This window comes from Mesocricetus auratus, unplaced genomic scaffold (assembly GCF_017639785.1).
Source record: "Mesocricetus auratus isolate SY011 unplaced genomic scaffold, BCM_Maur_2.0 Super-Scaffold_100025, whole genome shotgun sequence".
In the NCBI taxonomy this organism is placed as follows: Eukaryota; Metazoa; Chordata; class Mammalia; order Rodentia; family Cricetidae; genus Mesocricetus; species Mesocricetus auratus.
The window spans coordinates 16,055,054-16,074,375 of record NW_024429206.1 but is presented as its reverse complement, the minus strand read 5'-3'; the positions used below and the strand labels follow the sequence as shown (position 1 = coordinate 16,074,375).

Sequence of the window (19,322 nt, the reverse complement as noted above, 5' to 3'; positions counted from 1 at the left end):
GACCAGGCTGGCCTCGAACTCACAGAGATCCACCTGCCTCTGCCTCCCGAGTGCTGGGATTAAAGGCATGCAACACCACCGCCCGGCTAGTTCTTTTTTTTTTAACTGCATGCTGGCTGGTAAAAAACATAGCCATATGTCATTCTTTTTGTTTTTGTTTTTCGTTTTGTTTTTCCAGGGTTTCTCTGTATTGTTTTGAAGGCTGTCCTGGAACTCACTCTGTAGACCAGGCTGGCCTAGAACTCACAGAGATCCGCCTGCCTCTGCCTCCCAAGTACTGGTATTAAAGGTGTGCACCACCACCGCCCAACTCCATACGTTAATTCCTATACTTCATTCTCGAGAACAAATTTATGTCAATATTTACCCCTGATTGAAAACTTCATGGACTTGGGGAAGTAGATAAATGAGACACTGTGATTAGCAGGCCCCAGGCCCTGTGTTCAAGTCCAGCCCAGCTCCACCAAACCAGACCCAAGAAACCCAAACACCCTCCACACTTGCCCTACTGTGACCTGTGGGTGGCTCTCTGATGCTCTGCTTGTCCATCTTCCGGGGCAGGTCGCCCATGACGCAGGGTGGAGGACTCTGCTCTCCTGTTCTCTTCTGTCCCTTTACTTCTGGGGAACCCAGGGACTCCCCAGTGATACAGCACGGAATATAAACGAGCTTGGTTGTCTTCCAGGAGAAGTGCTTTTTATTTTGGAGTGGTAGTAAAAAGGGCTCGCAGGATAAGGAGGCCATTCAGGCCTACTCTGAGTCTCTGATGTCACCAGCTGCCAAGGGCACGGTGCTGCAAGAAGCCAAGCTGTAGGTGCGTACCAGGTAACCCTCCCCGCCCCGGCTCGTCTGCAGCCGGTAGACCTGCCCCACCCTCCCCACCCACAGCATCTGCCTGGGTGTCATCCGCATGGAAAGCCACCCTCCTGCCGTCATCACAGAGGGTCCCATCTTGCCTCAAGTTTCTTGGACCTTGGGTCACTGACTCTCAAGATGGGAGTTAGGCCAGTTGCTTCTCAGAGCTCCATCCTGGGCAGTTTGCTCAACGCAGGTCCCTGGGCATCCTGAAAACCCAGAGACCCCTGCAGCCCCGAGGGTCTGAAAACTATTTTTCTGCACCTCAAAGGGTATTTTGGTGCAGAAGGCACCCTGGTTCCAGTCTGGAGTAAGAGACTAAGTAATTTAGGCATTGGTGAACACCAGCTATATATATACTTGGGCCCTAGGCCTGAGGATATGATTACCAGGTTGAGCATATAGGATCTATAGCAGGTTGCTCAGTACAGTCTAAGAGTGTCTGCCCTGTGCAGCGCTGGGCTAGGTGGTCTCGGTAGCTCACCACCGATGCAGGTATCACTGCTTACTCAGCAGCCCACCTTGTAGGGGCCCAAGGCAGCCCTTCCCCAAGATCTCCAGTACAGGGCTAAGGAGGGCCGAGCCCTACAGGGTGTGTCCCTGCCCGGGAAGTGACAGGAAGAGTGATGCGCCCTGCGATTTGAGGTTAGCAGAGGTGAGTTGTGTCCCAACAGAAGCAGCTATTTTAACTTTTAAGCCAGCTTGGGTGTGAACCCTTCCTTGGCGGGAGCTAGGAGGGTGGAGGCCACAGCTCGGCTCCTGGGTCTCTGCTGGCCACTTCCAGCAATGTTCGCTGTCAGAGAAGCAGAGCTCTGGTGGGTATATGATTGTCCTGGAAGGTGCCACCTCCCCCAAAGGAGGAAGGACAGGCCCAGTAGGCCTGGCCTCTGCAGCTCAGTGGGTCTCATGTGTCCCTGGAGCTGAGGAAGGGTCCGGGTGGGTGGGGCTTCCAGGAGGGGTGAGGGTGGGGCCTCGTGTCCTGCTGCCTTCCAGCAATGGTGTCCTCTGCAGGTGGTATTTGGTATGCCAGGTGGGTGGGAGATAGGGGACTCCCAGGGGACAAACGCCGTCTCCAAGCAGAGACTGGATAGTCACATTAGCCCAGATGGAGCCCATAGCTGCACAACCTTAGCCCTGTCCAGACCCCAGTAAAAGGAGTGAAACTGAGGTTTCCTCTTTATTTTCCCGGCTGGTCCAGGCTTTGTTTGGCTTCAAGATTCCCTTGGGCTATGGAGAGTGGCTTGACTTCCCACTCCAGGGGACACCTCAGTCCTGGCCATGTGCTAGGGACCTTCATCCTGTGGGGTGACATGTGGGTCCCTGCATAGGGGATTACCCCACCTCACTGCCTGGCTAAGTAAGACTGGGTGAGGCCCACACTTACTTTGCCTTGCACCTGGGTGTGGGGGTGGCCCCTAGGGGCGCCTGCTGTTCCTGCAGGAGACGGAAGACAGGGCCACTGCTAGCCCAAAGGGTATTATTATATGAGTAAGAAAAAGACGCTCGCTCTGGGCAAATGGGTGTTGCTGTAAGGCAAGGGGTTGGCAGGCAGGGGTTTTGGCTGTGTGGTCAGGTGCTGTGAACAGACAAGGGTACAGAGTGGCTTTGGGGACATGCTCTGAACCTCTGTTTCTCATTGGTCTGTCTCCTGTCCTAAATTATCCTGTCAAATACTGTCGTGGGGGAGGGGGAGGGGAGGGGAAATGTGTCCTGGCTGTCCAGTGCCTTATAGACTTGTTGCACATGTTTTTCTTGGGAAAGACCAAGCTACAGTCAACCCTCGTGTTATTCTCTAGCAACAAGGGCATGCTGGACCACTCAGACTACCTTTGAATTTATGGTAGTCCTCCTGCCTCAGTATCCCGAGTACTGAGATTCCGAGCCCATACCACCGCTATGCCTTGTGCCCCACTTTTGCCTCAGATTTTTTCTGTCTGTCTGTCAGTCCGTCTGTCTGTCCATCCATCTGTCCGTCCGTCTGTCCGTGTTCCAGAAATCGAAGCCAGGGCTCTTTTACTGAGTGTGTTCCACCTCTGATCTTCACCCCTCCCCGGCACCCTGTTTTTACTTTGCAGTGAGACTTTCTCACATGTTGGGGTGCTGTGGCTTATAGTTGGGGGGGGGAGACTGGCTTTGGTCCAGGGAGAAGACACTCCCCCACCCACAGCCCTCTCTGTCTGCACCCAGCTGGAGGGTGTGGCAGGGCTGGGGTGACGGTGTCTCTCTCTGTCCTAGGGGAGGGGGAATGGGGCTGCAGGGCAGGGATAGGCACCCAGTATTCTCATCATTTTCCTAAGCTGGGAAATCCTTTCAAATCGGAGTCAATCAACATCTACTCCATCTTATCCCTCTCTGTATCTTACCCCTTTTCTCCATATCGTACTGTTCCCTAAGGCCCTAAGGCCACCATTGCAAGGATTTGGTAGGAAGATGTCTCTCACCTCCATGAACGAGAGCCATTTTTTTTTTTTTTTTTTTGGTTTTTTCGAGACAGGGTTTCTCTGTGGTTTTGGAGGCTGTCTTGGAACTCGCTTGGTAGTCCAGGCTGGTCTCGAACTCACAGAGATCCGCCTGCCTCTGCCTCCCGAGTGCTGGGATTAAAGGCGTGCGCCACCAACGCCCGGCGAGAGCCATTTTTTAACAGCCGCTCCTGGCCTGTCGTGTGGCTCCGTTTTAAACAAGTCCTCCTGTGGACAGACGTTTAGGTCATTTCCAGTTTCCCTGTGCGACGGTGCTATACACCTGTTCTGGACTCTGCCGGTCTCTGGCTTCAGTTTTCCGGTCTCCAAAGGGAGGGGATGGAACCCAGTGACCCACAGGACTGAGGAGTCCCTGTGTGTAAGAGGGTGGCTTCTCTCAGGTCGCAGCAGACAGCAATGTGATGGGGAGGAGGTGGGTTCCGTGCTGGCGGGATGTGGGGTGGGAACCAGGGATGTGTGGGGCAGGGCGAGGTGACAGGCTGGTGACTGAACTTCTTCTTTTTCTCTACAGGGTCCCAAAGACACCATGAGCCCCCCAAACCTGATAGCTTGGTCAGACCAGCCATCCAGCCCCTACACCCCGCTTCTTGAGGACTCTCTCAGCGGACAGTCCGCCAGTGCCATCGCCTGAGCCCCCAGATGTCACACCTGTCCGCACAGCACACATGCGCCCAGGCGTGTGCAAAAACACTCAGGGACCAGGGACAGAGCCGCTGCTGACGGCGCCGGCCGAGTCACAGGCAGTCTCTTCTAAGCAGCCTGTGAGCCAGGCTGTGGGGGGATTGCAACTGCCACCAGCCCCTCCCATGGGGAGCTGGCCCTGCCCAGGCCCTCGGCTTCCTCCATCAGGCTGAAAGCCGCACTGTCACTCCTAGGGGTTGGGCGTGCGCAGCCTCTTGTGCCAAGGCCAGGCAGGCAGTTCCAGGTCCTGACCGGTCTGCACATGCTCTCTGGAGCCGTGTCTGGCCCTTTTCCTCCAGTCTCTGCTGCGTCGCCTAAACCCTGAATTGGCCGCGGTAAGTGGCCAAGGTGGCAGGTCCCTCAGGGTCCTTAGTTTTCAGGTGTGGTGTCAGAGGTAGAGAGGTGTGGGCCATCTACCCCTGGCACCTGGTCCTCTGGCATCTGGCCTGGTGGCCTGGTGTACTTCCCCAGAGGGTGGGGGACAAGGAGGCCCGTCGCTCTGCAACTGCCCCTTTTTCTACTGGAAGAGAACTTTTATCATCTTTTGGAAGAAACTTGTGATTGAAGCAATAAACGTTTTCACAGATTTAACACTGCCTTCCGTGATTGTCTGTTGGGCAGGGCTGGGGCTCCGGGGTCCAGGATGTGTTCCCCATGGTGGCCAACTATGCCTCCTGGTGTCGGGCCAGCACCATTTTCCACTTCCAGCCTGATGGGGAACGTCCTTGTCACACACGTGACCCTGGAGGGACTCGGGGGAAGGTGGCGAGGGAGGGTGTAAGCTTCATCCCAAGTCCAAGCAATTATAAAGGAGGCATTTCCCTCCTGGTATCCCTGTTTGAGAATAAAGCCGTGTTTTGCCCTCAAGGGACTCGCTAGAAACTGGGCAAGAGATTTGCAGTTTGAGCACTGCAGAGTGCACGAAGAAGCTCTGATGGTCGCCACGGTCTGCACCCCCTCCCTTGAGGGTTGGTTTTATTATTGTGTGTGGACCCATGCCGTGGCACAGGTGTGCAGGTCAGGATGACCGGCAGCAGCCGGGTCCAGGGATCGAACTCAGTTCCTCAGGTTTGGCAGCAAGCTCCTTTACCCACTGAACCCTCTCTCTGGCCCTGGCCTTCCTCTTCAACTTGCACTGTTTGCTCCCTGCCTTCCTACCTCCTACTAATCCCTGCGTTGTACTGTGCGACTTAAACATCTATGTAAGGTGGATTTTTTTTAATTTTTGTTTTTTTTTTAAGACAGGGTCTACATTTACAAGGCCAGCCTGGGCTGGAACTTATCCCCCTGCCTCCGTCCCCCAAATGCTGGGGTGACAGAGCAGATCTGTAATCTCCATGACCGGGAATAGCCAGCCTTTCAGGTTGGTCATGAACTTCCGGGCTCAAGGACTCCTCCAGCTTCGTCCTCTGCATGGCTGGGACCAGAGACATGCGCCCCTGTGCCCGCTTCCGCCTCTTTCCCATGTCCGTGCCTGCTTCTACTGCACCGCAGGCAGGGGATGAGAGCACTCGGAGGCCAACATGCCTGCTCAGGGGCCTGGGATTCTGGGGAGGTGTCCCCTTGTCCTGTAGATGTCTGTCTGTACCTGGTTTTCCCGGTGTGTGGAGACTCAAGCCTGGCCTGTGGTCTCCTTCATCTGCCGCTCCTGTTCGCCCAGTGTGCAAGAAGCTTTGTCCGCCCGCGACCCCACACACCCACTCCCCACCACATCACGTGAGCTAGGAGCAAAGGTGCACACCTCTAATCCCAGGCCTGGGACACAGGCAGAGGCAGGGGGATCGGGCATTCAGCTACATAGTGAGTTCAAGACCAGCCTGGGCTATACATAAGACTCTGTCTTAAAAACAAAGGAGGGCCGGGCGGTGGTGGCACACGCCTTTTATCCCAGCACTCAGGAGACAGAGGCAGGCGGATCTCTGTGAGTTCGAGGACAACCTGGTATACAGAGTGGGTTCTAGGCCAGCTAGGACTACATAGCAGGATTCTGTCTTAAAAAAAAAAGCAAAACTTGGGGTTCAGACACCACGTCCCCAGGGTTACCTCCCCCCTTTACTGTGACCTTCCTCTCAGCGCCTAACATTTGGCAGCTGGCTAGCTTTGCTTGTTCCAAAACATTCTCAGAAGGAACCACGCAGCGGGAGTCTGTCCAGTTGGCTTCAGGGACTCCTCTACTGCAGAGCAGTTTGCAGGGATCAATGCCATCAGTTGTCAGCCATCAGTCATCCAGGGTATTTTTACCCAGTAGGCTGACGCACCCACTGACTTCTCTCCACATTTATAGGACGCTGAGGAGTGGAAATAACCCGCTTGCAAAAGCTGGTTGCCCAATCTGCAGCTTAATGTGGGAAAGCTCCCCCACGGGGTGTGGAGGAGGCACAAGGCCAGGCGGTCCTTGAGGTCTAGATCTGGGAGATGGTCACTTATGGCGCCCCCTGCTGGCCCTGGGAAAGAATCCTTTTTGGTTTGGTTGTGGGGTGTGTACGCATGCGTGCATGCCTGCGTGCATGGGGGGTTGCGTGTGCGTGCATGTGTGCGTGTGTGTGTGCGTGTGTGTGTGTGTGTGTGTATGCGTGTGTGCATGGAGTTTGTCAGTGTACCACTTCCAGCTTAAGGTACCGAGATCCAAGAGTCCTCATGTTTGCACTTCATTGACTGAGCTATCTCTCCAGCCCTCCCTTTTGTTGTTGTCTGAGACAAGGTCTTGCTGTGTGTAGCCCAAGCTAGCCTCCAACCCTAGGCAAACCTGCCTCAACCTCCTCCCCAGGGCTGGAGTTCAGGCATCTGCTACGGTTCTCTATTTCTAAAGACTTGCTTTAAAAAAAAAACTTTTGCATTCTCGAGACAGGGTCTCTTTCTCTATGTAGCTTTGACTGTTTGGAACTTGCTATGTGGCTGGGCTGGCCTCCAGTTCACAGAGACCCACCTACCTCTTGCCTCCGAACGCTGGGATTAAAGGTTTACGCCACACCTGGCTTCAAGAATTAAATTTGTTTGAAGAGAAAGCCATGCGTCTGTGAGATCCTGGACGTGCCTGGCCAGCGATATTCTGTGGCACCCATAAGGGTTGACACGCAGCCCTTAGACTCACAGGCCCTTTGAGGACCAGTAGCTCTTAGTACTTGGAGGATCTGCTATACTGTCTCTCACCACCTTCTATGCTGCCAGTGGAGTGAGTGTCACTCCTGGTCATGCTCCTGCCTCATCCATGCCTCACTTTCATCAACCGCTCTACTCTAGCCATACTAACTTCTCTGGGAAGCCCCCTGTGCTGGCTAATTATAACTATCAGCTTGGCACAACCTGGGATCCTGCTAGAAGAGAACTCCAGGGAGGGACTGCTGAGAGATTCACAGAGATCCAGCTGGCCTGTGGGCGCACGTGTGGGTATTTGCCTGGACTGTTAGTTGAAGTGGGAAGACTCGCCCTGAGTGTGGGCGGCGCCATTCCCCAGGCCGGGCCCTGACCTGTATAAGAGTGAAGAAATCTAGCTAAGCATGCGCGCGTAGACAGAATGGCGTGTCTGTTTCTCTGCTCCCGACTGTGGATGTGATGGGTTGGATGCTTGAGTTCCTGCCTTGACTTTCCCAGAGTGATGGGTGATTTGCAACTGTAAGTTATGTATTCCTTTTTCCTCGTGTTCCTTCTGTCACAATAGAAATGAAACCAGGACACACACACACACACACACACACACACACACACACACACACACACACAGAGTGACAGCTGCTCAGTAAGCTTTCCCGTCTCAGTACACTGGAGTGCTTGTATACCCCCGTTGACGCCAGCATGCTTTGGAATACTGGAGGTTCTAATTCTGGTTGCTGCAGCCCCCTCCCCTTCAGCCCTGGCCCCATGAAGGAACCCTAGTATGTGAATCTAGAGCATGTCAACCTTCTCAGAGTCCGACTGGTCCAGGAAATGTCTTTCCAGAGCCTGCTGCGTGCTTGCACCAGGGTGCTGGAGGAGGTGCCCACCGATGTCCTCCCTCTCATCTGGCTTTGTTATCTGAGGCGTGAGGAGTCACAGACCTCAGCACACATCCCGCTTACTCCCCCTTTAAAGCAGTACACCTGAGAGGCAGAGAGACGGGTGGGGGTGGGGAGAGGCAGAGAGACGGGGTGGGGGTGGGGTCAGGTGCTCAAGGAGTAATTATGTAGCAAGTTAGAGGCCAACCTGGGCTGCATTGGACTCTTTGTCAAGCAAACGAATCAAAATGAAACCAGCCTCACTGGTGCATTCAGGAGACTGAAGCAGGAGGATTGTTGGAGCCCAACCAGAGGGCCCTCTCTTACAAAAGAAAAAAAAAAAAAAAGAAACGAATAAAAAAAAAAAAGCAATAGGCAAAAGCTAGAGTCCCTGCAGGAGATGGAGCGGACAGGAGGTGGGTGGAACTTGCCTGGAGTTCGTACTTGCTGGCTCTTGTGTTCAGCTCACTAGCCTGTCACACTTTGATCTGAGCCTGGAGTATTTGGAGTACCTGCCTGGCTGCTCCTGGCTCCCATACGTGGCCTGTGCCTTCTGTTCTCTGTAACTACCCGGGAGTCTTTCTGAGATGTCATCTGCCACAGCTTGCCCTTAACCACACAGGTAGCTTTTCCCTACTCTGAAGATACCCCCTATAATAGTCATCCTGCACCTACAGAACCCACTTCTGCGCAATTCCGGAATCTGCCACTGGAGGTCGGGCTGCACACACAGGATGCTCAGTGACTCCTGTAAGAGTCCTCCCACTCCCGGGATGTGGAAAATCCATCTATAACTGTCCACTGGCTGTCTCGGGGATTGGTGACCTCGAGGAATTGCGCTTCATATGTGTTCCAGAGCACCCCTCCTCCCACGCCAGGAATATTTCTTTAATAATCTTTAGAATGTGTAAGGGTTTTAACCCTAAGACCCTCTCCCAACCCTAGCCCCTAAGCTAAAACCCAGGGCTGATGACAGGAGTTTTGGCCATGGAAAGCATCCATCTGTGTTAATCTTTGTTCTAGTTGCTGGGCTGCCTTGGAGCAATTCTCTACATCTCTGAATTTGTCATTACCAGCTCATGGAGAGGAGCGACGATCGCTACCATGCAAAACTCTGGCAGCATCTGAAAAGAAAGAACAGGAAAATGCATGGTGGTGCAGGCCTATGACCCCAGGACTCGGGAGGCTGAGGCAGGACAATCATAAATTTGAGGCCAACCTGGGCTACATAGCTAGAGCCTGTCTATAAGTAAATAGGAAGTAAATGGTATGTTCGCAGTCTCTCTGGAGATGGGACTACAGTGAAAATGCATGGATGCTGAGATTCCAGAAAGCAACTATTAGGCACCTGCTGCATGCAGATGGCTTTCAGCTCTGAGAAGGTGCTTAGAGTCTCTCGTTCAGCAAATGTCTGGGTGGCTGCCATGTGCCCAGTGCTCGCCTGTGTGGTGGGATCATAGAGTTTCCTAGAAGGAATATGTGAGTCAGAGAATCATGACTAAGGGGAATCCCTTGGGAGAGGGATTGGGCTCCACAGTCACCAGCAGTTGTGCTAGGAAGGCTGTGGGCACAGAAGTATAGGAATCAGGGATGTGAAACAGCTTGGAGCAACTGCAGGCACAGGGAACAGCCACCAGGGGTCACTGTGGCTCTGGTCACTGGAGCGCCTGGATCAGAGGTCAGCATCCTTAGCCACTCTGGGTTTCTGTGGCAGCTTTGAGGCAAACCTGCATTCATTTCATGAGGCTTTGGACATATTAAAAACAAAAACAAAACACAGGCTGCACAAATATCCTATTAAATATGTTTACATTTAAAAAGCTATCCTCAGCTCCTACACACAAGTGCTGTTTGATGTTGCCAGGTCATGGGTCTTGTGGACAATGTCTATGGAAATAGTGACAGTTCTTTTAGCTCAGGAAGCCAGGCACTGGGACGGGACATTCATACTCATCTCCAAAGTAGACAGGGGGTTCAGGCCACATAGCTGTCCTTGGGGTAGGTAGACAGGGGGTTCAGGCCACATAGCTGTCCTTGGGGTAAGTGGGAACTATGAAATGGCAGATTTGCCGGCCTGGAGAAATAGCTCAGCAGTTAAAAGAACTTGCTGCTCTAGCAGAGAACCCAGGGGGATCTGTCACCCTCTACTGGCCTCTGTGGGCATTGCACTCATATGTGCACACAGTCACAGAGAGACACATATGCACACACATAATTTAACAATAATAAGCCGGGCGTTGGTGGCGCACGCCTTTAATCCCAGCACTCGGGAGGCAGAGGCAGGCGGATCTCTGTGAGTTCAAGACCAGCCTGGTCTACAGAGCGAGTTCCGGGACAGCCTCCAAAGCCACAGAGAAACCCTGTCTCAAAAAACCAAAAAAAAAAAAAAAAAAAAAAAAAAACAATAATTAAAATACAGGTCCTGGCCACTCCCTACTGGTGAGACCAAAGCTAGGCTGTTTCTGCGTCCCTGGGATGCTGATGTTACTTGAGTACTTGTTGCCTACTACATAAATGTTCCACATTTATCACATATGTTCAGTATTTTGCGTCAAGACTTGGGGAAGTGATAGTGTTATCATTCCTCTCATGTTTTCCAGTGAGGAAACTGAGGCACGGAGATATGGGGTCATAGTTCACCATCTCCTGGTTGGTAAGGGAACGGATTTGCATCTCAGCAGCCTGGTCCAGCTCTTGGGTTCTCCCAGATTGTCCCTCTGTGTGCAGTACCAAGGCACACAGTACCACGTGCTGCTGCATGGTTCTCAGGACCCCAGAAAGAATGCCCCCCCCAGGTCAGGAAGCATGACAGGTGCTGAGGCAGGAGACCCCAAGAAGCCTGGGGCTGGAGAGATGGCTCACAGGTTAAGAGCACCGGCTACTCTTCCAGAGGTCCTGAGTTCAATTCCCAGCAACCACACGGTGGCTCACAACCATCTATGATGAGATCTGGTGCCCTCTTCTGGTGTGTAGCATACATGCAAGCAGAATGCTATATACATAAAAAAGAAGAAGCCTGGGGAGGAGGGGAGATCACAGGGTCAGGTGCCAAAATACATCCCAGTTATGTCTAGCACAGTGGTTCTTACCCTTCCTAACGCTGCTATCTTTTAATACAGTTCCTCATGCTGTGGTGACCCCAACCATAACATTATTTTCATTGTTACTTCATAACAGTAATTTGTTGTTGTTGATTTTTCAAGACAGGGTTTCTCTGTGAAACCCAGGCTGTCCTGGAACTCACTCTGTAGATCAGACAGGTCTCTCAAACTCAGAGATCCACCTGCCTCTGCCTCCCAATTGCTGGGGTTAAAGGCGTGCGCCACCACCACCCGGCCATAACTGTAATTTTCTGTTTTTTTTTTTTTTTTTTTTTGGTTTTTCGAGACAGGGTTTCTCTGTGGCTTTGGAGGCTGTCCCAGAACTCACTCTGTAGACCAGGCTGGCCTCGAACTCACAGAGATCCGCCTGCCTCTGCCTCCCGAGTGAATTTTTCTAACTGTTATGAATCGTAATGTAAATGATTTCAGAGATAGAGGTTTGCCGAAGGGGTTGTGACCCATGGGCTGAGAACTGCTGTTCTAGAAGGAATGCCATTTACCAGGCCAGGCTGCTCAGGTAAGAGCCCAGGCCTGTCTAGTCTGGGCTTGTCCCAGACAGGAGGCAAACAGTGGGCAGGGAGAGTCTAAAAATAGTGCCTGTCACAGGACGGAGCGAGACAGCAAGAGAGTGGGCAGGATTCCTTAGAATTCTGGGGGGTTTGTATATAGCTCCGGGGCAGCTGTCCCGCTTTGAAGTCTGGGGAGCTGGGCTGGAGCGGTGAGGTGCTGGAGTCAGGTTTGAGGGGGTCACAGCTTGCATGAAGAGGCTTAGAGGGGCATGGAGGAGGCAGGGAAGGCTCTGAAATGTGGCCACTATGCCCATTTCTCTCATGCGCCTGTCATCTGCCCCCCCCCTTAGGATATGGGATTCCATACCCAAGCTACCCCTCCCCCACCCTCCCCTGCAACCACATCTCCACAGATGGATAGACAAGGCCTGGTCTGGGGCAAGGACTTGCAAGCTGGTAGACACAGCACAGTGGCCTCTCTGGCTTCCCTCTGTGTCTGTGGCTACCATCTGCCCTCTGCTGGGCCACAGGAATGTCTTCTGTTTGAGGAACCAGGGACCCAGTGATGTCACACAGGGCCTCTCTGACCCGGCTTTGTACAGTCCTTGGGCCTTAGACTGTGGGCAGCAGCTGTTTGGGGGCAGGACGTGGTTTCCCCATGACATCAGCTTTGACAAGCAAGTAGGCAGGGGTGGGCGGCCAGCCCTGTGGCTGAAGCTGGATGGTGTTGTCTCCCTGGGCAAGGCTCTGGGACCACACCATGCCCACGTCCAACACACAGGAAAGCCACTTCCTGCCCCACCCACGCCAGGGTCCAGATGAGGGTGGGCGAGAGAGACATTGCATGGACATTACGCCGAGGACAGTTGGAGATGGTTTTCAGATGTGTCACACAGAGTGTGGAGCAAACCCCGTGACCTGGGGCCGGCCCAGGCAAGCTGCCCTGTGATACCACGTATCACCAGCAGACGCCGCTATTGGTCACACAGCGGGTTCCGGGCATCCTGTCTTGCTCAGTGGCAGAACTCGAACCTGGGACTGAAGTAGAGACTCTGGGGCCAACGGCTTACACACTTCGGGTGATTTGCAGCAGGCAGGTGGGAAAGACAGCCTGGCCCGGAAGCTGGGCAAAGAGAGTAGCCACATGGGTAATGGTACCTCCTCTCCTACCAGGCTGTGGCTCCTACTCTTCAGGGAGGCGGCGGGTGGGTCTCTCTGAGTTCAGGCCTGGGCTCCAATTCCTCACAGAATTAATTTCCTGGAAGAGAAAAAAAAATACAGATCAATGCCTGTCCCTAGGTGCCAGACATTAAGCTCCTTCTCAGGACCAGTGGTGGCGGGCTGTTGTGACAGGGGCGAGAACGGAGACACCCTGGGGAGACCGGTGGAAGCTCAGCCTACGCCTCACTTCCTGACACCCATGTGGCTGAGCACACTGTCATTGAGTCAGGACATGCAGACACCCGGCCCCGCAGCTATACACACCCCCACCCACACACACACATACTTCATTTGCGAGCCCCTCTAAGCGGGGAGGCTCGGAGCCTGTGGCAGAGCAGAGCCCCAAATGAGCTATTTATGGGCCATTTTTCCACGTTGCTCGCATATTATAATTAAGAGATAATGTCAGCGGAATAGAACATTGTCACCCAGTAACGGCCTCCTGCCGCCTCGGAAATGTCACGGCAAAGTCACAGATATATCAAGCGTAAAACTGACGTTTGTTTTCCGAGCAGGATCACTGATCCTGGGACGAGCTACAGCTGCAGCTTCATTTCTGTCTGGGAGGTGATGGATGCCCATGGACGGCTGGGTCTGAAGGAGGAGGGGTCTCATCTGCGGTGGGGACCAGCTGGGGCTGTGTGTCACATGGCAAGTATAGATGATATGACTGTCCCCCTGTGTCCCGCTCTCTGCTGTAGCCACGAAGGTGGTCTGGGTGCCCTGGCTCTCCATTGGGCAGTGTGTTTTCTGCAGCCCGAGAGGCTGCCAACTGGCAGGGTCCCCCTTCCTGCCACCGCGTTGTCTCTGGGGAACTGAGCGGCTGCTGGGTGGCTTGTCCTTGGACAACCTCAGGCTCCAAGTCACTGCTCTGAGCCACACGGCCTTGGAAGGACAGTGGTGACTTTGTGACTCGGGTGTCTACACTTTGGAGCAGCTGAGGGTCCACAGGCTTCCAGAGTGGTGTCCTGGTGAGACCACTCACCTGGCGGCTGACATTGCGTCACCCAGCGACATTGTCAGGTGCTCGGTACACGCCACTGACATAGCCTGGTCCCAACACAGCTTGTCCCCAGCCCTGAACATCAACCCACTAGCTCGGTCCCCACAGCCCCTGACAGTCTGGTCTTTAACCCATCTCGCTATCTTGGGACACCATTTCTCCACACCCCCTCTCCAGGATGACCTCCCCACTTCTGCTATGACCACTCATGCTGAGTACCCATGCTGAGTGTCTCCTATGACTCAAGCTTGGACTCTCCTACGCCCAAAGTTGTTAAGCGCTTGCCACAGCCCCCGCCCCCCACCCCCTGCTGGCAGACCTCCTCCAGAACACGAATGGCTGCTTTCTGACTGCGTGTGGGAAGAGCTGAATGAGGGAAAGGCCGACAAGGACAATGCGGAGGTCAGTCGCTGATTGGCAGACGGTGCTGCATAACAAGTCACCTCAAATCCCAGTGATGGAGACATACTCGGCTCTTGCCTTTGCAGGCCAGTGAGAGAGGCTGGTCCTGTCCCAGGTGGGGTTACTCACACATCCTCAGGGTGGCCGTGGCAGATTGCATCTTATTAAGGGGGCTGAGCATTTGCGTGAGCTCCATGGTCAGCCTGAGACACGCATGGCTTCGGACAGTGGGCCGGCCCCAAAATGTGAGGACATTCCGTCCCCCCCCACCAGAGCCTGGCTGTGCTGTCCATTGGGGGAACAGATGGACAGTCTGGAGATAGAGGACCAGAGCAGGCATAAACTGTGACCATTAAGAGGTTTCTGCCACTGAGTCTCCCATCTGGCACTTGCCAAGCAGTGGCTTGTCCTGGGTCCTGCCGTGGGTGCTGGGGCAGCAGCATATGGAGCAGACATATTCCCACTAGGTGACATATGAGTGAGGCGTGTACATACCCAGGGGCTACATTCTTGCCCAGTGCAGGCATTAACCGAATTAGCATGAGGGTGGTCACAGAGGTGCCCTGCTGTGGACCCAACTCTTCATTCACAAAATGGTGAGGTTCCTATCCCTCATTTTAAGGGCATAGTCTGCTCACAGAAGCAATGAGTGCTATGTTTGTCCAGTCCTTAAGAGACCGTGTATAGCTGGGCATTGGTGGCGCACGCCTTTAATCCCAGCACTCGGGAGGCAGAGGCAGGCGGATCTCTGTGAGTTCGAGGCCAGCATGCTCTACAAAGTGAGTTCCAGGACAGCCTCCAAAGCTACAAAGAAACCCTGTCTCAAAAAACAAACAGACCGTGTATAATCTCCACCTATGTCACAGTGTGCAACATGACACACCTTGACCCCATGCATAGAACCTTTCAGGGTGAGAAGCAGGTGACACAGAATGATCACTGAAGCCCAGCCCTGGGCAGAGGGGGATATGATGATGAAAGATGGTTGTTGGGGCCACTGAGTGTGGGGCTCTTTTGTTATGCAGCACTTTGAGGCTGGAGCTAACTGATACAACCTATGATTGGTAAATGCTATCAATAGCCCCATTTTACACTGAAGAAAACTATGGCCCAAATCTCATAAGAAATGTGACCAAATGCCAATATAGCACCCAGCCACGTTGCCTGGGCTTTGGTCCAGGTGAGGTCACATGCCTACCCCATGGCTGTACACAGAATGGCGCCACCCCACACCCATACACTGAGAGTAGCAGAGAAAGGCTTTTCCAAACAAGGCTGGCTAGCCGTGTTTTAGGGGTATAGTCTGAAGGTAGGAGCAGTGCTGTATTTACGTGACCAGCCTGTAAGAGTCCACATGTAGTTTCTACTGGCGTCACAGTGTGCAGCACGCACACCCTGGCCTCAGCTCTGATCTGAGGGATGAGAAGTCGGTGGAGAGGGAGGCAGATGTTAGCGGCAGCAGACCTCAGCCCGAGGCACAGAACCTCTGTAATCCTCTGCAAAGTCCCCCCTGGCCACGCAGCTCCCGGCCTCCCACGTTCTATACAGCTTGGGGAAGAAGATCATATGTGATTTATTTCTGGCGCCGGCGCCGTGAGGTACTCTGCTGGAACAATGAGTTACGAGGCCATTTATCTTGCTGGCAGCTTCTGATAAAACGGGCAGTCTGGACAGCCGGGGCCGTTAACGCACGCGGCAGCTGAGCTGATCGTTTAGAGAGCTGGAAACCTTGAAACTGACTTTGATTGAAGGGGTTTGCAAGCCAGAGCTTGAGGGCCTGGGCTGAGGTGAGACCCCCACCTCTGGGGAGAGTGTGGGGAGGCATCTCGTGGCTTTAGCTGTCCCCAAAGGCTTTCTGGGTATGACTTTGTACAATATAGGTAGCTAGTCCCCAGCCTTACTTCCTACCCCTCCAGAGAGATGTGTATTTGTCAGCACCAGTGGGGGCCAGTTGTGGTAACAAAGAGTTCCACAGTCTTCATGACTGAGAACCAGCAAGGTCACTGTGGTCAGCTGGGGTTGTCCCTGTCTCTGCAACCCAGACTGAAGGGCATTCCTCTATGGACTGCCGGCCGACCCTAGACAGGGGCTGAGCCTTTTGCAGCCTACTCTCATACTGTGTGTGTGTATGCATGTGTGTACATGTGTATACGCTATATGTATATGTGTATTCACCTGTGTGTGTATGTATGTGTAGATGTGTATGTGCACATGTGTGTACGCATGTGTGTGTGAATGTGTATACATGTATATGTATATGAGTGTGGGTATATGTATATGTGTATGTGTGCATTCACCTGTGTGTGTATGTATGTGTAGATGTGTATGTACACATGTATGTGTGTGTGTATATATATATGAGTGTGGGTATATGTATATGTGTATTCACCTGTGTGTGTGTGTGTGTGTGTGTGTGTAGACCACAGGACAACATTGTCTTCCTCAGTTTTGAGGCAGGGTCTCTCATGAGCCTGGAGCTTGCTGATTCAGCTAGACTGACAGTCAGCAAACTCCAAGGGCCCACCTCTCTCTGCCCCCAGCACTGGGGCCATAGGCACACTGGCTGTTTACATGGGTGCTGGGGATCTGAACCTAGGTCCTCAAGGTTGTATGCCTGTACTTCTTTACTGACAGAAAGGTCTCCCCAGCCCTCTACACATTTTTGCTGAGCACCTACTGTGTGCTCAGCAGCTCGACACAAGTCTGATGGGGCAAATGGTGGCATTGTTCGTGTGTGTGTGTGTGTGTGTGTGTGTGTGTGTGTGCGCGCGCGCGCGCGTGCCCGTGCCCGTGTGCGCATGCGTGCGTGCGTGCTCACACCACAAGGCAAGCTCTCTGCCACCAAGTTAGCTGCATTCCCAGCCTGGTGCTTGGATCCTTGTGGGGTTCCCCTCCCCCTGACTCATATTCATAGGTCTATGCTGGTCAGTCACATGGCCATGCCTGACTTCTGCTTGTGTGGGTGTGGGAAGTCCTACCAGGTGGCTATCAAACCAGCAGTTACTCAGAAAGAATGCAGCCTTGCCAGGCTACTCCCAGGGCTAATCTACTCCTCTGGGCTTTGCCACACCCCGCTGTCTGCTGGGAGCCTCAGGCTTGCTCCTCACAAGCGAGCCAAGCCAGGCACGGAGAACCTAGAACCTGATGCCTCTTGCCCAACGGTATCCCCTGCATTCTCCACAGTGCCTGGCATACAGCAAATGCTTGTGACACTTGTGCGTTGTGACTGTGAAATGACTCACCCAGCTCCATGTGCCCTGGAGACCTTCAGCAGTGTGATGTTGAGCCAGACCGGACGCCTGCTAAAGTGCTGTCTCGCTGCCTGCCTGGCTCCATGCCAGACCATTTCCACTGCAAGCTACTCTTAAGGAAGATGCGTGCTGAGGGTCCTCTGCCCACACTGGAATCTCCTCTCCTATGCTCAAAAATGGCTCAACCCATGTCTTGAGTTTTGTTTTTGCCCGTCCGAGATGTTTAAGCTTCTAAAATCCTTGTATCTGCATCTTGTGTATTTGTCAGCTGCAGGTTCAGCTGCTGTAACAAAGAACCCCTGCATGATGGTTACAGCAAACCAAAGTTTGTTTCCCTGTGACGTGGGATTCCCACGGGGCAGCTAGGCCAGGGACAGTGGGAGATCTGCCCCACTGTTGTCTGGGGACCTGGGTCTCTCTGTGTGGCTCTCCCATCATCTCTGGGATGGAGTTATTTTCCCCATAGAAGGGGTGCAGCCTGGGGTGGGGGAGGTGAGGGCCCAGTTGCACTCAGCAAGGGGTGGAGACAGGTCTGGCTGTGTCTGGGTGCCACCAAGCCCCTACCCCACCCCCCACCCGCCGTGGCCAACACAGCTGGGCTCCTGAGAAACTGGAACTGATTCTGATTGGATCCAGGCAGTGAGAAAGATTGTCATGCCATGGGGACAGAGGGACTGGGTGGGCAGCAGGCCTGAGACTCGATTGTCATGCCAGGGCCATGACCTAGAATCTGTCCCCAAGGCTGCTAGACAGGCCACTATGGTTCTATGGTTCTGATCCCAGCCATCTCAGGGTCCCCAGAGGATCCTGTGACCAGCAGGGGGCCTGGGACATTTGGTATTGACCCCTAGAGAGCAGGAATGCCCAGACCAAGGCTGAAGTAGAATTACCCTCCACTCTAGGCAACAGGGGTCTGAGATTGGTGCTAAATCAGTGGGAAAGAAACCCAAACCAGGTTGGGTTTGTGGCCTGGGTATATGCTGAAGGAAGGCCTTGAGCGCCAGCTTGGTCTACAGAGCGAGTTCCAGGACAGCCAGAGCTGTTACACAGAGAAACCCTGTCTCAAAAACAAAACAAGAAAGAAAGAAGGAAAAGAAATGCAAAAAAAAAGGAGGGGAGGGGAAGCGTGTAGGGACCCTGGGACTCCCCTCCTTGAGACCCCCCCAACCTCAGCTGTCCGTCACTGTGTTTCTCTGATGCCTTGCAATCTCTGACTTTGGGGTGAGGGGAGGGAGGGGTGTCTACGATCAGCTGATCAGCCTGCCTGCTGACTCTGCCACTGACACCCATTCTGCAGATGAGGAAACTGAGTCTTGGGGATATTAGGTAAACCACTCAAGTTTCTCAGGGAGTGGAGTGTAGTCCCCAGTCTGGGCCCTCCTGTCCCTTCTCCCTGCAAGGCTAGCACACAGAGCCCTCAGCTGTCACCCATCAGGAGCCAAGGTCAAGTCTTCCCATCTCATAGACTGTAGTCAGGCTCTGGCTGATGCAGGCTCCTTGGACTGCTGAGTCACCACACTAGGTGGCATGGTGTGAAGGTACTGCCCCTGCCCTTGGGACATTTGTCTCTTCTCCCTGCTATGGCCAATGGCCCCTAGCAGGTAGGGATGAGCTTCCCAGCGGCCGACCAGGAGGATCCTGATACCCAGGGTGTGACCTGTAACCCAAGCACAGGATCCCTGCTCCCCTTTGTAGGACAGGGAAATCAGCTGTGTTCAGAAAAAGGAGGCCAGGCCAGGATCTATCTCTAAAAGAGGGAGGCCGGCAGCGCTTGCTCCACGCCAACCATAGCTGGCCCTGGCTCTCTTCTCTCTGGACTCTTTCAGACTGGGACATAAAGCACAGAGA

At 53.6% G+C, this 19,322-nt stretch overlaps 1 protein-coding gene and 1 long non-coding RNA gene across 4 annotated transcripts in view; both read left to right on the top strand.

Moving 5' to 3' along the window:
- Scarb1 (scavenger receptor class B member 1) overlaps positions 1-4,607 on the top strand; it is a 73,808-nt gene extending 69,201 nt beyond the window's left edge. For 2 of the 3 annotated variants that reach the window (XM_013120965.3, XM_005080605.4), the window contains one exon: positions 3,847-4,607. In XM_013120965.3, coding sequence (XP_012976419.1) covers positions 3,847-3,966 — 120 coding nt within the window. In that variant the 3' untranslated portion in view covers positions 3,967-4,607. Of the gene's footprint in view, positions 1-685; positions 815-3,846 lie in introns of all 3 variants that reach the window. The other variant, XM_005080604.4, reaches the window with a different exon arrangement.
- Positions 4,608-7,490: 2,883 nt separating this feature from the next.
- Positions 7,491-17,725, top strand: LOC110342840. Its single transcript, XR_002385003.1, has 2 exons — positions 7,491-7,628; positions 17,407-17,725. It is a non-coding gene; the product is annotated as an uncharacterized LOC110342840 (long non-coding RNA).
- The last annotated feature ends 1,597 nt before the right edge of the window (positions 17,726-19,322 follow it).